Source organism: Populus alba, chromosome 5, assembly GCF_005239225.2.
Source record: "Populus alba chromosome 5, ASM523922v2, whole genome shotgun sequence".
In the NCBI taxonomy this organism is placed as follows: domain Eukaryota; kingdom Viridiplantae; phylum Streptophyta; class Magnoliopsida; order Malpighiales; family Salicaceae; genus Populus; species Populus alba.
This window is the reverse complement of record NC_133288.1, coordinates 6,834,435-6,853,180: the sequence shown is the minus strand read 5'-3', so window position 1 is coordinate 6,853,180 and position 18,746 is coordinate 6,834,435. Positions and strand designations below refer to the sequence as shown.

General features: G+C 33.3%; 1 protein-coding gene and 1 pseudogene across 1 annotated transcript; both read left to right on the top strand.

The window, feature by feature from the left end:
- The first annotated feature begins 1,364 nt into the window (after positions 1-1,364).
- On the top strand, positions 1,365-2,587 carry LOC118039643 (DNA-damage-repair/toleration protein 111-like; annotated as a pseudogene).
- A 5,733-nt stretch (positions 2,588-8,320) lies between these two features.
- On the top strand, positions 8,321-17,297 carry LOC118038675 (lysine-specific demethylase JMJ26). The gene is made up of 14 exons (XM_035045102.2): positions 8,321-9,762; positions 9,854-9,969; positions 10,490-10,589; positions 10,693-10,834; positions 11,398-11,461; positions 11,536-12,280; positions 12,467-12,796; positions 13,520-13,721; positions 13,813-14,021; positions 14,271-14,343; positions 14,436-14,521; positions 15,230-15,349; positions 16,194-16,255; positions 16,929-17,297. The coding sequence occupies exons 1-14, from the start codon at positions 8,494-8,496 to the stop codon at positions 16,984-16,986; spliced, it is 3,576 nt and encodes a 1,191-aa protein (XP_034900993.1). The 5' UTR covers positions 8,321-8,493; the 3' UTR covers positions 16,987-17,297.
- The last annotated feature ends 1,449 nt before the right edge of the window (positions 17,298-18,746 follow it).

The following is an 18,746-nucleotide window of genomic DNA, read 5'->3' as shown; positions in this document are numbered from 1 at the left end:
ACTTTAATTCAATGTGCTTATGAAGTTACATGTTTTGTTAAAAAACAAGCGACGTGACACCTACTTGCTCAAATTTTGATAATCTTTTAGTTGCTGAAAAATCAAATTGGTTATTTTAAACCAAGAAAAACTCATTTTAAATCATATTTTGACCCTAAAAAACCACCTTTTAGCATGTTGTAAAACATATACCTCTAACAACTAAAAAATTTACTCTAAAACTCATAATCCACCCAAAACTACATTTTTTTTAGCTGTGATCTAATGTTTTATGAAAGTTTAAGGGAAATAAAACACCTAAGATAAATTTTCTTCATTAAAAAAAATTTATTAATACTAAAAATCTTTTTTTTTTTTTTGTTAAAATCAGTTTTTAACCGAGACTTTTCTTTTCTATCATTAAAATTCAGCTACTTTCTCTCTCTTTTTTCTCAATCAAAAAACTAAAAATAAAAAAAATAAAATTTGATATCAAAATCAAAATTCATAAATTGTTAGGGAGTGAAAATTTATAATTTAAAAAATTAAAGTAAACTTTTAACCTCATGTTTAAAAATAGCATATTTTTCTGTCTTATTTTTCATTTTAGTATTTTATTTTTAAATCTTATCACTCCTTAATAAATATGCTTTAATTAACTATCAATTTGTGCCTATAAAAATGTAAATTAAAAGAAGAAGAAGAAAAAAAATATTTCTAGCAATTCACGGTAATTTATCTCATCTCTGGTTGAAGAGTGACATGAAAACCTTTTCAACTAAAACTAGTTTATTAACAAAAGCAGTTCCTATTTTCTAGTCATCTAAAACTATCAACAATTAACAAAAGTAGTTCCTAGTTTCTAGTTACAAGGTTTGAAAAGTTTCTTCCTTTTCAACTAAGAAATGATACAAAAGTAGTTCCTAGTTTTTAGTTACATGGTTTGAAAGGTTTCTTCCTTCTCAACTGAGAAATGATCTTATAATTTTAAGGGATATAATTCAACTAATTAGATTCTATATTTGTTTTATAAAAATCACTAGTTTGAATCTCATAAATTTTATAATTATTGAAGGTTTATATGGTCATTAACTTCATAGCACATGAGATTAGTCAAGGTATACAAATTGACCCGAGCATCCATATTAATAATAATAAAAAAAGACCCCTGCCACTATTATCCATAGTTTTGAAACCCGACCCGGTCAAGTGATCGGGTCACGGGTTAGATGGGTTGACCCGGGTTAACTCAGGTCAACCCAAAAAAAGAAAATAGTTACAATGCAACAGAATTAACACCAAATTCAATTGAATCAACACATTAATTTCTTTGGCTCACTTCAGCTTCCAAATCTTTAGTTTCTCAGTTCGTGGCTGCGGCGACTATGTTACCCGATGAGGTGGCTTCGCAACCAGAACTGGTAGGGGTGAATTCAATGGTTGTTGAGGAGTATGATCCGGCCAGACCGAATGATTATGAATATTATAGGAGGGAGAAAAAAAGGAAGGCGATGGAAGCAGAGAGGTTAAGGGAGATTGAGAGGAGGAGGCAAGAGGAGGAGGAGGAGATGGAGAGGGAAAGGAGAGGATTAGGGACAAGGATGTGAATATTTCCGGGGAGGAAGTGTGGAGAAGGCGTGTTGCTATGAGTGGAGGTGTTCCAAGGAGTTCTTCGCCAACCAGGAATGAGGATGGGTTTAGTACTGGGACGTCAGGGATGGTAGAGTTGGGAGTTGGTGCTGGTGGAGAAATGACTGTGGCGCAGAGGATGATGGCGAAGATGAGGTGGAAGGAAGGGCTTGGGGAAACAGGAGCAAGGGATTATGACGCCATTGATGGCGAAGAACAAGGTTGTTAAAATCGCGAGTTGACTCTTAAAATCTTATGATTTTACAAGTCAACATGTATAAAACGTGTCAAAAAACTCGAAATCGGTCGGTTAAAATCGGTCCGAGTTTGATCGATTTTGACCGAGTTTGACAGATTTCGAGTTTTAACTCGCAAAAGTTAAAAGTTTACTACCTTCCTGTCCGAGTCCCCTAACACTCTACTACATAGTCCCCACTCCTCAGTCTTCCCTTTCCCCGTTGCCTCAAATCTCAAATTTTTAATTTTAGTAGACTATTAGAGGATCTTGGGTATGGGAAAACCTTATATTGTATTTTAGGTTGGGAAGGCATAATCAAATGATTGAAACCATGAGAAGATAGAGGTAGATGGTGATGAATCAAAAGAGTAAAACTTATATAGAGAGAAATACTGTGTTTAGACTAACCATTTGTTAACTTTAAAGAGAGACAACAAAGACTCATAGAGAACTTGAAATACATATCTTGCTTGGTGGGATTTTGGATATTATTTCTAGGAATTGTTACTAACATAAAAAAGTGGAAGGTGAGGTGGCATTGTTCAATCTTATTTTTTTCTTTTTGTATTTTTAAGTTATTTAAACGTTTACTGTTTGACTGATCTTTGATTTTATGACACAGTGCCAAGCATCACAACCTTGACGAAGAAGACTGATAGGAGAGTTGGGGTTATAGTGAATGCAGTGAAACCTCCTCCAACTCAGGTTTTGCTCCTTAGGCAACAGGTGCAAAAAGGATAGCAGGAAAAAAATTGACTGGGTCTCACTCGAGTTTGACCGGGTCCCCCCAGGTCGAACAAGCGGGTAACCCAGACCAGTTCCAGGCTTGGGTCCCGGGCCCGATTATCCTCCATCAAAGGAGTCCTGCTTCCTCAACAAAGAGCTCATCCATGCATCCTGTCGCATCTTTGATTGACACAAAAGCTCTTTTGTGCAGTCCCAGACTGAAAAAGGATCAGATCTCTCAAGCCCCCTAACTAAGCCCCGCCACCCCGACATCAAAGGAGTCCAACAAAGAATTGTGTCTCATTCCATAACAAGTACTTTTTTTTTTAATGCTTCATGTTTTTTAAAACCATAAAAACAAAATTATAAATACCATATTTAGTTTTAAACAAAATTATAAATATCGAATATAACATCCTTCACACTCTAAATATATAGTTTTAAACAAAATTACCATTTTTTCCTGAAATAATGTAATGTGTTTAAAACTAATTACTTTGCCTAAATATCAACGTTGATGTATTGATTATATTATTTAATTTATAAATATTCAATGACTCTTGAGTTTTAAATATTTTACATATTATATAAGCATAAATATCATATTTGTATCCAAACTACACTATAAAACTACGGTTTGGACTAAAGATAATCATTTTTTGTTTGGTTTGATTTAAAAAAAATAACTAAATTAAATTTTTTTATATATAAAAAAACCGAAACCGGTTCAACCCGACTGGTTTTGGTTTTGGTTTTTTAGGATAAAAACCGGTTCAAACCAATTTGGCTCGGTTTTCCCGTTTTCCCCGGTTTTTTTTATTTGGATTTGTTTTTTTCGGTTTGGGTCATTTTTTAATTTACAGGTTTTTTTCAAGCTAATTATCATTCTAGTTTGGATTTGATAAAACCATGAAATCTTCGGACTATTTTAATATTACTTAAAAATGAATGGATTTAACCTGGTAAGCTTTACTTCCATTTTTTAAAAAAAAAAGGTTCCCCCCCTCATAAAATTGTTTTATATTTTTGTTCTCGTTTTGGTTAATTAGATGAGATGATATTGTTTTTTTTTTTAAAAGGAAAAGGTACTATGAAATCACAAAATAGTTGGGTTTTTCTTTATGCATGATGTTATTTTGCACATCAACAAGAAACTTCTCTTCTTTACACACGGTAGGGTAGTTTTTTACATTCATTTGTGAAAAAAATTTCCTATTGCTTTCCAAATCTAGTTGAAGACTTCTATTTGAGCATTTATTCTTCTTTATTCAGAACCATCAAGCTTAGTATAGTAGTTTCCACCTAACCTAATTCTCATTCCATCAGACTGCATCAAATGTTAAGCTAATGTTTTTCTGCTACTGTAACTTTCACTTTCTTGATTACCGATTTTTTTTCCACTAAAATTGACAAATACAAACAATAATATGATAGAATTTTTTCATAGATGTATTGCGGTAATATTTACCGACTGAATTTTCGATAGAAATATTTTCATAGTATATATTAAGAAAATTGCAATAGAAAAAATAAAAATAAAAAAAGTTAAATAGTACAATGATGACGTATAAATTTTATAGACAATTTATCGATAGAATTAACCTACGATAAAATTTATTTGTGAATATGCTAACGGAAAACTTGGTTGTTATGGTGTTTTTTTTAATCCTTTAATGCAACTATGGGAATTTTTTTTTTTTTTTTTTTTTCAAGGAGAAACAGGAAGGTTGGAAATTAGCTGATGAATAGTGTGTTATGAAATTGTTTAAACTACTGGGTGAGGGTAGAAGATTCTGAGACATTAATGTTGTTGCAAGCCTAAGGAGCACATAGGAGATTTTTTTTTTCATATTATTATTAATATGAATATTTGGTTAACTTGCGTGTACCTTGAACTAATCTCATGGGTTCTGAAGTTAACAATTATATATGTCTCTAGTGGCCATAAAAAAACCCAAACTTGTGATTATTAAGATATAAATTTAAGATTTGACCAGTCATTAACATGTAGAGACTTTTTTTTTTATTATTAATGTGAATATTCGGATTAGTTTTGCGTATACTTGAACTAATTTCACGGGCCATGAAGTTAACGATCATGTGAATTTAGTGTCCTGAAAGGACTTAAACTCATAATTATTAAGGAGTAAATTTAAGATCTGACCAATTAAGTTATCCTTTTAAGATTAACTCATAGAAACTTTAGTTGATCAGTGTGTCTGGTTTTTTTGGTTCATTTTATCACTACTCGCATAAAAAATGGAATTACAGTTGAATGCATAAGATTGGCCCGTGATTAAGGATTTGGTTGAGTCATGAGTCATGTGAATTAGGTGCACTTTTGGCAAACACAAAAAATAGAATTATGTGTAAATCTCTTAGTTGAAAAGAGATGTCTTGAGCAATCAGAGAAGCACTTCATAATATATAACGAGGTACAAAGTTTTCATGCATGAATTTTATTGGCTAACTTCCATTCTTGAGATTTAGTACGTGTTTGACTTTGAGATGTAGTTGACTTTTTAAAAAAGATATAACTCTTTGAAAATACAACTTCACCTTACAAAAATAAAAAAAATATATTTTTTATGTGGATTTTACTATAAAAAAAGAGTCAATCACACCTTTATCTCAGACACTTTTTTATATGTATATCGGCGACGAATAATTGTTGGATCAAATAGTTTAATTGCCTTTATTAGAAAAAGAAGAAGAAGAAGAAGGTATGATGTTTATGGTCACTCATATATGCGTTGATGGTTAATATTCTCCACTGTTCCTTAGTCATCTTCATTTCCACCATTTAATTCTAGTTTTTTTTTTTGCTTTTATATACCTGTTTGTTTCTGTATTTTAAAAATATTTAAAAAAATAATTTTTTTTTTATTTTTTATTAACTTTTAAAATAATATGTTTTTAGTATTTTCAAATCATTTTGATGTGCTGATTTAAAAATAATTTTTTAAAAATAAAAAAAATATCATTAACATGTATTTTAACATAAAAATTATTTTAAAAATAACACAACTACAATACTAAATAAATCCGAAAGAATTTGGCTAGATGTTCAAGGCAATTTAGCGGGTGCAGTGATTTGATGATGACAATGAGCTCAGTTCAAAGAAAATAGAGGAGATATGGAATGTACCCAGATCTGGACTGGGATAGAAACATTAAAAAAGAATTTACATTATGGATTTTTAGAATTGATGTTTTCTTGGTGTATTTAATACAAGTGTATTTTAGTCATTAAATGGAGAATAATAACAAACTTGTAGATAATCAAATAATTTTTATTGTTTTTTTGACAAGAATGATAATGTTAACAAGAAAGGTTCAGGATATAAACTGTAATTTTTTAAAATATAATGCGCAAATGTAATTTTGATTAAATTATAGAATGTTATTCCTAAGAAAAAAGGTATAACTGACCAAAAATGAAAGAAATTAAAAAACCAATTACTAGACTAGAAGAAGCGTAGAAATGTAAAAACGTGCAATTATGAACAAAACTAAAAGAAATTATAAGAAAAAGGTGCAATTGACAAAGAAACTAAAAAATTAAAAATCCAAGGATAAATTGGAAAAGTTGACAAACTTTGATTATCGACCAAAACTTCCCCTCTTTAAGCAAAACAACATTGTTTCGTCTAATTCTATTTGCTTTTACGTTTTAAAAGTATTTTTAAAAATATTTGAATTTTTTTTATTTTTTTTTTACTTTAAATTAATATATTTTTTTAGTGTTTCCTGATCATTTTCAATATGCTGATATAAAAATGATTTTAAAAAAAAATAAAAAAATATCATTTTAATATATTTTTAAATAAAAAATATTTTGAAAAGTAATCCATAATCACACCCAAACGGTAAGAGAACTTTAAAAGCTCTTCCCCTCTATAAATATAGAGGAAGAAAAAAGATAATAATAAAAAAAAACAGAGTTAGAAAGAGAAAATACCAAAGGAGAAGGGATGGGAAGGAAAAAATAAAGAGAATTTTAAGCTGAAAAGAATAAAGGTTGTTTGAGCTAGAAGATAAGAGAGCAATTGCATATGTTTAAAATATGCAAAATAATAGCTATTGAATGTCCATGCATGGTTACTATTCATTTCCATACCTTCTTAATTTATTTTTTATTGGCTTTGCTTTTACACTAACTTCTTTTTATAAAACTAGACTTTTGTTTTTTCACATACACATATGTGTAAAAGTTTATATTTGGAAATAGTTTTTATTCAAAATGCAAAATAATATACATTGCACTGTTTATGCATAATTATTATTAATTCATGTATTTTTATTTTATTTTCATTGATTTTGCATTGCGTTTGTATGTTTCGTCAAATTTTGAATTTTTTTTTTTTGCTTTGAGTTTTTGTAAGATAAATCTTAAAAATGATGGCTGCTTTTCGGCACGATATTTGTACCACAGTTTCGTAAAAATATGCTTATGTAAATATTTATTTTGAAAACATATTAATTACTTATGTATTCTTACTTTAATTTTTGGTTTTGTATTAACATTGGTTTTTATTTTGCAAATTGTGCTTTTTTTTTTTAATATATGTAGCATGCATAAATGTGTAAATATTCATTTTTGAAAGAAAAAAAATAATACTAACAATTTTTCATCATATCATGTTTTGATAAAACTTGAATTTTAATAATTAGTTCAAACATTTCATTTATTTTTTAAAGATTAATATCGACCTTACACAATATTTTTTAATTTCAAAACAGGTTGTAAACTTTTCATCAAGTTAGTAAATAAAATAAGTCATATTTTTAATTAAGCTTGAATTTTAACATGTTAGGTCAACATATCTTCTTCTTAACAGGCTCATATATGCCAAGCGCGGTATTTTTAAAACATATTAAATAATTCGTCAATGAGTTTTTCTAAAACTAGAGTTCGATATAGGTTTAATACAACATTAGTTTCATCTCACTTTATAAGAATTTGTATTTGTTAAGGTGATAGACTCTTGACTTGGCTCAGCAATCATCCATCAACAACAACTTGGTAAAGAAGTTCTTGTGCATCGACACTCACTGTCTCTGTTGCCTTTTCACGTACAACTTCCTATTTAGTCCGTACTAAGAATTCTTCACTTTTATCATAATATTATGTTTGTTTTGCTCGCTAAATCATGAATATTAATAATTAGTTGGCTGAGTTGCTTTTAATGCAAGTGTGTGCACATATGATCTCTTTGCTCAAAACTTGAATGCTCTCTATATCTTCTGGTATCCGACTTTTTATTATTATTATTATTATTATGGTATACGTGATTTGTAGAAAATACGAGCGACTTATCTAGTAGTATTCTACTCAAAAAATATATCAAAATAAATATTTAACATTTATGATAGTTACATGTAGAAAATGCAAGAAAACCTATAATTATAAGATGAACAGAGAGGGTTGAGCCAAGAGTTACAAGTAACATGATCCTACACACCCCATAACTATTCCTTTCCATATTTCCACCAACTTAAGCTCCACTTCCCTAGATTATCTCCAAAAAATAGACGGATTATCTTTCCTCCCACAATTATTTCGAAACCCTAGAAATCCACACTTGAGTTTTTTTTTTCTTGCATCCATAAATTTGGCGCCAAAAAATTTCAAAAACCCCATTCAGCACTAATTATTATTAATCAACTGATGATAATAATAAATAATATTATCATATTTTATTTCACCTACAAAAACATAAATAAAAATACCCCTTCCCTGCCATAAGAAGAAACCCTATCTTCTTTTTTCTTAAAAACAAGAAAAACAAAAATGCTTAAAAAAAATCCCAGTTTCTCTTTATAAAAGGAAAACTGACCCTTCTTGTCCAACCACTGTAAAAATAAAACCGAAAAAGTCTCCTTTTATCCCCTGCTAATAAAAGCTTCAATCTTTTGTGATGGCGAGAGTGAGGAAGCGGCAGAAACCGGCGCAATCGGAGGCGGGGTTGGTGGAGGAAGCGGTGGAGAATGGTGGGTCAGAGGAGGGGGCTAAGGAGAATGGGGGGTTACATCAAAGTAGTGAAATTGGTGAAGGGAAAGTAGAGGAAAGTCGTGATATTGATAAAGGAAAGGGGGCCTCAAACATGGGAAATAGAAAGAGGAAGGTAAAGAAGAGTGAGATTGGAGCTGTTGAAGAGGAAAGGGAAGGTAATGGTGTGGAGAAAGGGGAAGAAGGTGATTTGAAGGAGTATGTGAGAAGGGGTAGGAAAAAAAAGAAGGGAAAGAAGAAAGAAAGTGATCGTGAGGAGGAGAAGGTGGAAGAAGAGAATGTGGAGAATGATGAAAAGGGGGTTTCTTCAGCTGTTGAGGGGAAGAAAAGGGTGGACTTTGTTGGGAATGAAGGAGAGAAAGAGGTGGAGAGTGGGGACGAAGATGGATTAGGTGAGAAAAGTGAAGTGGATTTCGTCAAGAAGGAAGAGAGAGGGGTTGATGGAAAGATGGATGGGAAGTCTAGGAAGGCAAAACAGGAGGTGGATGCCGAGGAAGGAGAGAAAGAGGTAGAAAATGATAAAGAAGGAAAATTGGACGGGAGAAGGGAAGAGAAAGGGGCAGAGAAGAGGGGGTGGGAGGGAGGTAAATTCAGTGTGGATAACGAGGAAAGGAAAGAGATTGGAGAACTGGGTGTTGGAGGAAAGGAGAAGGTGAGATTTGTTAAGAATGAGGAAGACGGCGAGGGGGTTAAGGAAAGTGAAGGGGCTGTTGCTAGAGAGAATAAGGGCGGGAAGAAGGAAAGTGAATCGGGTAATGAGGAGGTGGAGAGCGAGGTAGGGAAGGAGAATGGTGGTGATGTGGAAGAGAATGGAGGTTCATTAAATAAGAGGCCGAGGAGAACTGATAAAAAGGTAAACTATGCTGAGCTTGATGCTGCATTAGATGAGGCGGTGCTTGGGGAGAAGCGCAGGAAGAGGAGGAAGAAGAATGGAGTCTCAGAGAGTGATGGATTGGAAAGTGTGCAAAATAGTAAAAATAGTGATGTCAGTCGTGGAAAAAAGAAAGTTAGTCGAAAAGGAAAAAAGAATCAGGAGGAGGAGAATATCGAGGGAGAAGAAGAGAAGGAAGAGAGTGGCGAAGGAGATTGTTTGATGATGAGCTCTGAAACAGGTTATGGGCTCAGGACTCGGAAAGAGCAAGTGGATCAGGGAAGCAAATCCAAGCGTGATAATGAGGTAACTAATTATCTTTGATTTGTTATTGATATTGTCAGTTTGGTTATTGATGGTTGTTTATGTTGCTGATTTTTTTTTTTGTTTTTTGCAGTTTATTGAGAATGTGTGTTTAATGTGTCATCAATGCCAGAGAAATGATAAGGGCCGTGTTGTTCGGTGTCTTAAATGTAAAAGGAAGCGTTATTGCATACCATGCTTGACGAAATGGTATACTGTTGGATTATTTGCATTATACCATTCAGTTCTTGTTTTCTCACCGTATGTTTTTCTGTTAGGATTGGCATTATGGAATCTAAATTATCTTTAATTTATACCTTTTGTGAATTATACTGATTCTGTTATCAATTATATAATTTGTTGTGAATTTCATGAACTTATGTGTAATTAGTATGATGGTTTTGTTTTAACAAAGATATATCTTGTTTCTAAATATAAATGCTATAGAAAACAGTTAACTGCTGGAACAGGTGATATCTTGCATGAGAATGAAGCAATGATTCTGGTCTCAATTTTATTGCAAATCATGAGCAACATTATATTGTTAATATAAGTAAATTAGCATATGATATACTGTTTTGGATTTTTAGGACTGGCTTTTATCATTTACAAGACAATGGCATAGCTTAGACATGTTTTAGTGATTTTTTTAATCATCTTATAAATTCCTATAGTTTAATTTCTCCAAGATTGATTTTGTTACTTAAGGAATTCTTTGTTCATGTTGTAGGTATCCTAAGATGACAGAGGATGAAATTGCCAATGCCTGTCCTGTCTGTCTTAGAAATTGCAACTGTAAATCTTGTTTGCGTCTGGATGCGCCGATGAAGGTATGTAATCCAACCTTGCAACTTGTGCTTCAATGTGTATTTGTTAATTGTTTTAAATGCACATGTGAGATGTTATAATTTTACCTCTTGTTATTTGCTGCAGGAACTGAAAAATTTAAAACTGGAAGTAAGCAAAGAAGAAGAATTGCGATACTCTAAGTTTTTCCTTCACGCGCTTCTTCCATTTCTGAAGCAGTTAGATGAAGAACAAATGATGGAGAGAGAGATTGAGGCCAAGAGTAAAGGTAAGCACTTCTTTTGCCCCAAATATATGGAATTTATTTGATAAAAAACTAAGTTTTGCCTTGTTTTTTATCTAATTGCAAAACATTCTGCTTTAGGCATGTTTGAGATTGAGAAAAAAGGAATTTTGTAGACACAAAAGGTGTTGCTTTTATAGGATGAAATGGTTTTCTATTGGTTTAAAGGACAAATTTCCAAGTCCTCCATTTTTTCCCATTTTTTGTAATGATTTGTATTCTGACTACAAATCTTCTCTTTATTTCTTATGTTTTGTGTTTCCCTTCTTGTTTGGACATCAAAGGCCTTTCTTTTAGTTGTACTTGCAGTGACTTCCAAGTAATGGTCGTATCAATGAAATATTTTCTCATATATTTTGATTAATAAATTATTTGGAAGCATGCATTTTATGCATGTATTTTATTGGTGCAGGTAAATGTCTGCTTATCTATGTTTTACAATGTGTACACATTATGAGTATGAGTGGGTGGCCAATGAGTGCTTGTGCATATGTCTGAAGAGAGTTGGCTTTGCTATTTGTCAGATCACTAATAGTTTATTTCTGCAGGTGTACCACTTGCAGACTTACAAATAGAGAATGCTGAATGCCCTGAAGATGAGCGCATGTTCTGGTAAGTTATATAGTTATTGGAATTCCACCTTTTCATTTTCTTAGTTTTGATAATAATCCATAATTATTTTTCAGTGATAATTGCAGAACTTCTATTTTTGATTATCACAGAAGTTGCTCAAATTGCTCTTCTGATCTTTGTCTTGCCTGTTGTCGAGAGATCCGTGCTGGACACTTGCAAGGTGGTGGGCCGGATGTGCTTATGGAATATATTAACAGAGGATTTGAATATTTGCATGGTGGGAAAGACAAACCACAGGTTGAATCACAAGTTGAGTTACCTCAAAAGAATGAATCTGAGGATTTTATGGGGCCAAAGTCCGGATGGAAAGCAAATGAAGATGGAAGCATTCATTGTGCTTGTGATAGTGGCAATTTAGAACTAAAATGTTTGTTCCCAAACAAAAAAGTCAATTTTGCAGTTTCAGTGTCAGAGTTGGTAAAGAAAGTTGAAGAAATGTCCAAAAAATGGGAAACTGACTCTGCTAATGCTCCTGATGAACGATGTGCTTGTTTTAATTCCAATGGTGATCTTGATATCAGTAATAGTAACAGGTTATTAAAAACAGCATGCCGAGAAGATTCTGATGATAACTATTTATTCTATCCAATAGCTGAAGATATCACAGAGGATGATTTGAAGCATTTTCAGTTTCATTGGAAGAGAGCTGAGCCTGTGATTGTTCGCAATGTGCTTGAAACTGCATCTGGTTTGAGTTGGGAGCCAATGGTCATGTGGCGTGCCTTCCGCCAGATCAAAAATGAAAAACATGACACACTTTTGGATGTAAAGGCAATTGAGTGTCTGGATTACTGTGAGGTCAGTATATTCACCTTTTTTTTTGGCGTGCATTGAAGATGAAGTGTTGCTGGCTTTTACTGCTATTTTCTGATAATCATTCTTGTTATATTCTCCATTTGTCATGATAATGATGGTTTCAATCCTATTGATATGCTATCATCTGTTGTGATGTTTAATGTGATGCTCAACTCTTGATGAATGCAGGTCGATATTAATGTCCATCAATTCTTCATTGGTTACACAGGGGGAAGGTTTGATGGTAAAAATTGGCCTCAGATACTGAAGCTGAAAGACTGGCCCCCATCTAAAACATTTGGTGAAAGTCTTCCACGACATGATGCTGAATTTATCTGTTGTTTGCCCTTTAAGGAGTATACACATCCACGCAGTGGACCTTTAAACCTTGCTATCAGATTGCCTAAGAATTCTTTGAAGCCAGATATGGGGCCAAAGACATATATTGCCTACGGATATCCTGAAGAGCTTGGGCGTGGAGATTCGGTAACTAAGCTTCACTGTGACATGTCTGATGCGGTATGCTTAGTTTCCTTTTCTTTTCTTGTTCAGATAAAATAAGATATATGGTGATAGAAAGAGAATGGAAGGTTAGAAATCAATAAAGCAACCTTCTAGAAAAGGTGAAAATTGAACTATAAAATAGAAGTCGAGACAACTTGGTTTTCCAATCTCAAAGTGTTACCAGGTCGCATTTTGTAGTTAGCTTATAGAATGATGCTTTAATTGCTTCTATTCTGCTGATACCACATGCTTAGGTTGGTTATCTTCCTAAACTTTTTCCAGGGATTTGTATGGTATCTTCTTCCAAATATTGCATAAAAATTTAAGTGAAATTGAATGTTTCTATGTAGTGATATTTACTAGCTGTTGTATGAGTGTTGTTTTTAATTATTTTTGTTGACATTCAAAGGGTAACTGTCCTGTGCAATGGTAAGATTTTTTCGTCAATTAGTGAGAAGACTGTTGAAAGAAGATTTCTATTTAGAATTCCTTGCGAGGACTCTACTGGGATGAGCCAATGTGTTCTTGATAACGGCTGTTCTGATAATAATCAACTGTCAGATGTTATGATATGCAAAGTGTTAAAATACTAGAAATTTGGAAATTTTCTCTCACATCAGCAGTGAATCTTTTGCATCTATATGTGCTGTGGCTATCAGGATCAGAATCTGACATCATTGCTAAACCTCATACTTTTAATAATGATTAATTCGTGCATATTAAATCTGGCTGTTTCAGGTAAATGTCTTGACGCATACTGCTGATGTGTCCAATAAAACTCATTATACTGAAATACAAAAGTTGAAGCTAAAGCACTTTGAACAAGACCAAAGAGAGCTTTTTGGAAATAATCAGAATGTGGATGGAGTTGATAAAGGAGAGCTTTTTGAAAATAATCAGAATGCGGATGAAGTCGATAACATGCATGGTGCTGATTCTGGTAGGTCTTTTACCGATGATAATGGATTATCTAGTGAAGCTGATGACCAGAATGAAAATTCTCTGTTTAATGTTACTGCTTAATAATCTAGGGAAATGTGACGAGGAGGCAGGAGTGGTTCAAGGCAGAAGTACTGGGGATGGACCTTTAAAGTGTGGAAATGAGTCAGAATGGATGGATGCTTTAGATGGAGGTGCTGTTTGGGACATTTTCCGGAGAGAAGATGTTCCTAAGTTGCAGGAGTATCTCAACAAGCACTTCAAGGAATTTAGGCATATCCACTGTAGCCCATTACCAAAGGTAATTGTGTATTGCTTAAAAAATCCGGCTCTCCTATCTACCTTTTCCCTGTGGTTACACTTTACAAAATGGTATTTCTGACTTGGTAGAAAGAGTCTAGGTCCCGTACTAGAAAGAAACTGTCATGTCAAATCTGACCAAGATGGACCAAATAAATTGGGTTCATTGTGGCTTGTCTGAATTTTTAGCTGAAGTGCTTACATCCTGAAATTATCTCTCAATAAACTAGTGTTATTTCTGGTGTTGTAGGTGGTTCACCCCATTCATGACCAGACATTTTTTTTGACTCTAGAGCACAAGAGGAAGCTAAAAGAGGAATATGGTAAGTCCCGTGATCTATTTAATTGGTTTGGATTAATTTTTTTCCTCTCAATTTTTAACATTTATAAATATGTTTTTGATACCATCATGAAGGCATTGAACCATGGACATTTGTCCAGAAACTTGGAGATGCTGTCTTCATTCCTGCAGGCTGTCCTCATCAAGTGAGAAACTTGAAGGTAAAATATATCTGTGTTTTGAAACCTGTTTAAGACTTGCTCCAAAAAAGTGGTTTGCCTGGTAATTGCTGTTGGTTATTCTTTGGATGTTGAAATTGATGGGAGTGGCATTTATCAAGGATTAGGCAATATCTGAAAAAAATCCTGTTTTCCTTATTTCTTGCTTAACTGTCTTCATAAATATATTGCTAATTTATCAATCACTTTCTATGGTTGCCCGTGGCTGCTATTATGGCAATAATCTTAACAGCCCACTCTGGAAGGTTTGTTTCTTTCTTTTTTTGGGGGCAGTGTATTTCTGAACAGTATAAGCTGATTATGTTTATGGACTCTGGGTTCACTAGCCAACCTTAATCCAAATCCTCGTGCCTTTTCAGTACATTCATGGCCTGATGGTGTTTCTGGTGCACAATGGCCTAGGTCCTAAAATTTTAGGACACTGCATTAACAAACAGTTCAGATTTCTTTAGATCTGATATGGATGCATTTTCTGTCTTTATGATGATGTGTGAGATTGTGATGATTTAGCTGTATAATTGACAAGGTTTGTACTAGAATTACCATGCAATATGCTTCTATTTTACAGTTCTTATTTTAAAAAGCTGAACCTTGTATCTTAGATTTTAAATGCTTGCCCCAGGGGCATATGCAAATATGAAAAGTAACATAGGCTGGATCTCTGTGGTAACTAGCTTCTATCTTTTACAGTCTTGCATTAAGGTAGCAATGGACTTTGTCTCACCTGAAAATGTAGGTGAGTGCATACGGCTGACAGAGGAATTCCGTTTGCTTCCTCCAAATCATCGGGCTAAAGAGGACAAGTTGGAGGTATTTCTAATTTTACTTTCATGTCTATATAATAATGGAAGGTGCTGAAACATACATTATCTAAAAGGAACGGGTCTTTGGTAATAAGAATGTTTTCCTTGAGAAATTGTTTTGTGCATAGAGAATGGAATCTCTCAACAATAAGTTGGCCAGGTTTTGTTTGTTGTAGATGTTTCTTTTTTCTGCATATCACTTTTCTTAAAGGTCCAGTGGGTTTCTAGATCTAGATCAATATTAGAACATGTATTAAGTAGGAAATTCTTGCATCCATCCATTTTTAGAGTTATTCCATGATCATATTTTGGTTAATGCTAAAAAATTATAGGATCATGTCATAAGAGAAATTGAATTCAAATTCGAATTAAGTGGTGGAAAGGGTTGATCTGGACTTGAAATGATCTGTGCAGTCTTGCCCTGTGAATGCTAGGAAGAGTTTTAATTGCTATAGTATTTCAAACCTTTGCAGACTTGCAGTTTCATTGAGTTCTGCTAGGCTATTGCATGTTTCACAATAGAATAATCTCTAGTGCTTTTTAGTATACGCTCTGCTTATATATATATACAGTACCAAGACCCTCAAAATAATGAATTACATTGTAATATCTTAAACTGTCCTGTACCAAACATCGTTTGAACTGTAATTGCATCAAAGTTGCCAATGTTATTGTCACTAGTCAATATAACTCTTGATTCCTTGCATCATGATGGGCACTTTATCTTCACTTTGTAGCACCATGAATCCCAATAACTGACGTGACATGTTTTATTTTTAGTAGCATTTACTCCAAATTTACTTGTTTATCATTCATTGGCTAAATCTAACCTGGGTGGGTATTTGATGCAGATAAAGAAAATGTATCTTCATGCTGCTAGATGGGCTCTTGATGTTTTAACAAATGGTGGAGAGTGAGTAACTATTCGTTCATATTTCATTTATAAACTAGTATTTGTAGCAATATCCATGCCCCACTTTAATTCTGTTTTCCTCTCTGCCATCAAATCATTGCCAAAATGTTTTTGCAAAATATGCTCATTTTATCAGTTTGGCATGATGCATTCCTGTATATATGGAGCATTTTGATATTTCTATGATAGGGCATGCTGTATGATGAATGGAAAATGAATTTATTCTGTCCATAAAAGAATTTGCTGTATTTCAGCTGCTATACACATTTCCACTGAAGGTAACAGTGAAATGATATGTTTGATTTTAATTGATAAGTGGGACACTGGTAAACCAGGTTGTTAGGAACATAGAGGAAATTTATTGAACATTTTCGGTTGAACTTCATTAAGACATGTTAAACAATTCTATTTGTTAGAATGTTGTGCTGCTGCAGTGCATAAAACATTCTTGTGCCTTTGTCATGACACAGTTTTAGGCCAGGCTTGGCTGTGAATGAAGGAAATTGAAATTACTCTTTAATGCATATTTAAATGTGAAATGCGTTTGTTTCTCTTGCTTACGGATGCTCATGCCCCAGGGGAAGATTACTTTTTTGCCGTATTGTGAATTTAATATGCATTTCTTTGTTAATTTGATCAGAGCAATCAAGTACTTATGTTTTTTTTATTTTAGAGTGGACGAACCTGAGGAGGTCGAGAAAGAGCAAGCTAGGAGCAAGAAGAGGTCATAGGCAGGGCCATCTCCAGTCCTGCATCATACGTGAACACCTTAAGCAGGAGTTTTTGGTTAACGTTTTACTCATGCTTCGGGCACATATGGTTAGCCACTGTAAAAATTTCCCCTGTTCTCAGAAGCAGATGTAAACTTTCATTTGGCTTAGCTAGCTGCTAATCAAACATATGAGTATTGTTGAAACTGTTCCTGAATGAGATTGGTACACAGGAAGATGCACAAGCTTCAATGCTGCAGAATCTTTTTGGCTAGCACTGTATTTATTGTGCATGTTTCTAATTAATTATAAATGTTTAGATATAATCACTAGTTATCTGAGCACGAGTCTTGTTTCTCTGCCATTTTCATCTTGAAACGCTTCAAAAATCTCATAATATCTTCATAATATTCACTGCTTGGTAATTTACAATATGATGAGAGTCTGTATTTCAAGGGTTTAATTCTGGATGTCTGATATGAAGTCCCTGATATGTCATGTCCAAAATCTTAGCAGAACAGAACATTTTTTTAAGTGGAATGATAAGATTTGTCTTCATAAAAATGTTAACTTCTATTTATTTTAATGATACTAAAGAATAATTGTGAGATCTCAGTGAAGTCAAATAATAATAATAAACTTTAATAAATATGGTAAGAAGATGGGAATCAATGACTAGGTAGGCTAAGAATTAATAGCGTGGTAGATAGAGGCCAAGTGGGATATTATGGATATCAACACAAGAAAGACAAACAAAGAGGGGGGAGCCAACAAGGAGCTCACCCTCAGACTTGTGTTTTCTGACTAAGGATTGCCACAGCAACCAGAAAACCAATCGATTTTTTCTTATCAGGGTATTCTCCGGCCCCTTCCGGCGCAGGAGACTAATCTCCTTTATAGCATCGTCCGGCACAGGTTTCATTACCAGCAAGGATTCGAACTGTGTTCGTCTCGTGCGGGAGAACTAGCTCCTTGCTGCTGGGCTCAACCCTCGTTGGTTACAGTAACTTTTCTTTTCTTTACACAGAAAGCAGACCAAGCAAGAAGAACAGCACTAATTAGCATTAACGTATATTAAGAGCTCACATTTACACTTTGGAAGTACTCTATATTATATGTTTATTTTTTGCATGTTTTGCAGAGATTAATATATTTCATGGGGTTTTACATAGTAATAATTATCATTTACATATCTTCTAATAACTAGGACTGTTAGGAATATTTTCTTCATCATCCTCATCGAGATTACAAGAAAAAATGCTACTTATATACACAAATTCCTAATTATGATTTTATTACCTGTTCTTCACTCAAATTCGAAAAGAAATATAAAGTACAACAAAATTGAAATGATCAATATCATAGAGCTAAAAATTGCAAGCAAGGTTAATTCTTTTAATTCATTCAGGTAATTTATATTAATATTCTAATGAGTTATAAAATTCAGGTGCTTAGGAATAAAATTGATATGTTGAATAAGGTTAATTTTTTAGTTCAAGTAATCTAATCCATTCTCTATAATTAAGGTGTTTGGTGGCTTGATATGGAAAACCCAGATAGTTGGTAGTTGGTCATGAACTTGAAATTCGGGTCGTGATAATTATAAATCTTTGGCTTGAAGGATTCATGGTGTGTTTACAACCTATAACTCTTGTTCTTTTATGGAGATGAGAAGCTAGAGTGTGATTTTATTTTTTTGATATTTTAAATTGTATTCTTATTAAAATAACACTTTATTAAGAATTTTTTTAGGACTTTACACGGTGCTTGAGCTTATTAGA

Excerpts from the sequence above, each read along its gene's own strand:
- LOC118038675 (XM_035045102.2), top strand. The coding sequence starts at position 8,494 with ATGGCGAGAGTGAGGAAGCGGCAGAAACCGGCGCAATCGGAGGCGGGG. Across the intron at positions 12,281-12,466 it reads AGTGTCTGGATTACTGTGAG|GTCGATATTAATGTCCATCA; the intron begins GTCAGTATATTC and ends TGATGAATGCAG. Across the intron at positions 14,522-15,229 it reads ATCAAGTGAGAAACTTGAAG|TCTTGCATTAAGGTAGCAAT; the intron begins GTAAAATATATC and ends TATCTTTTACAG.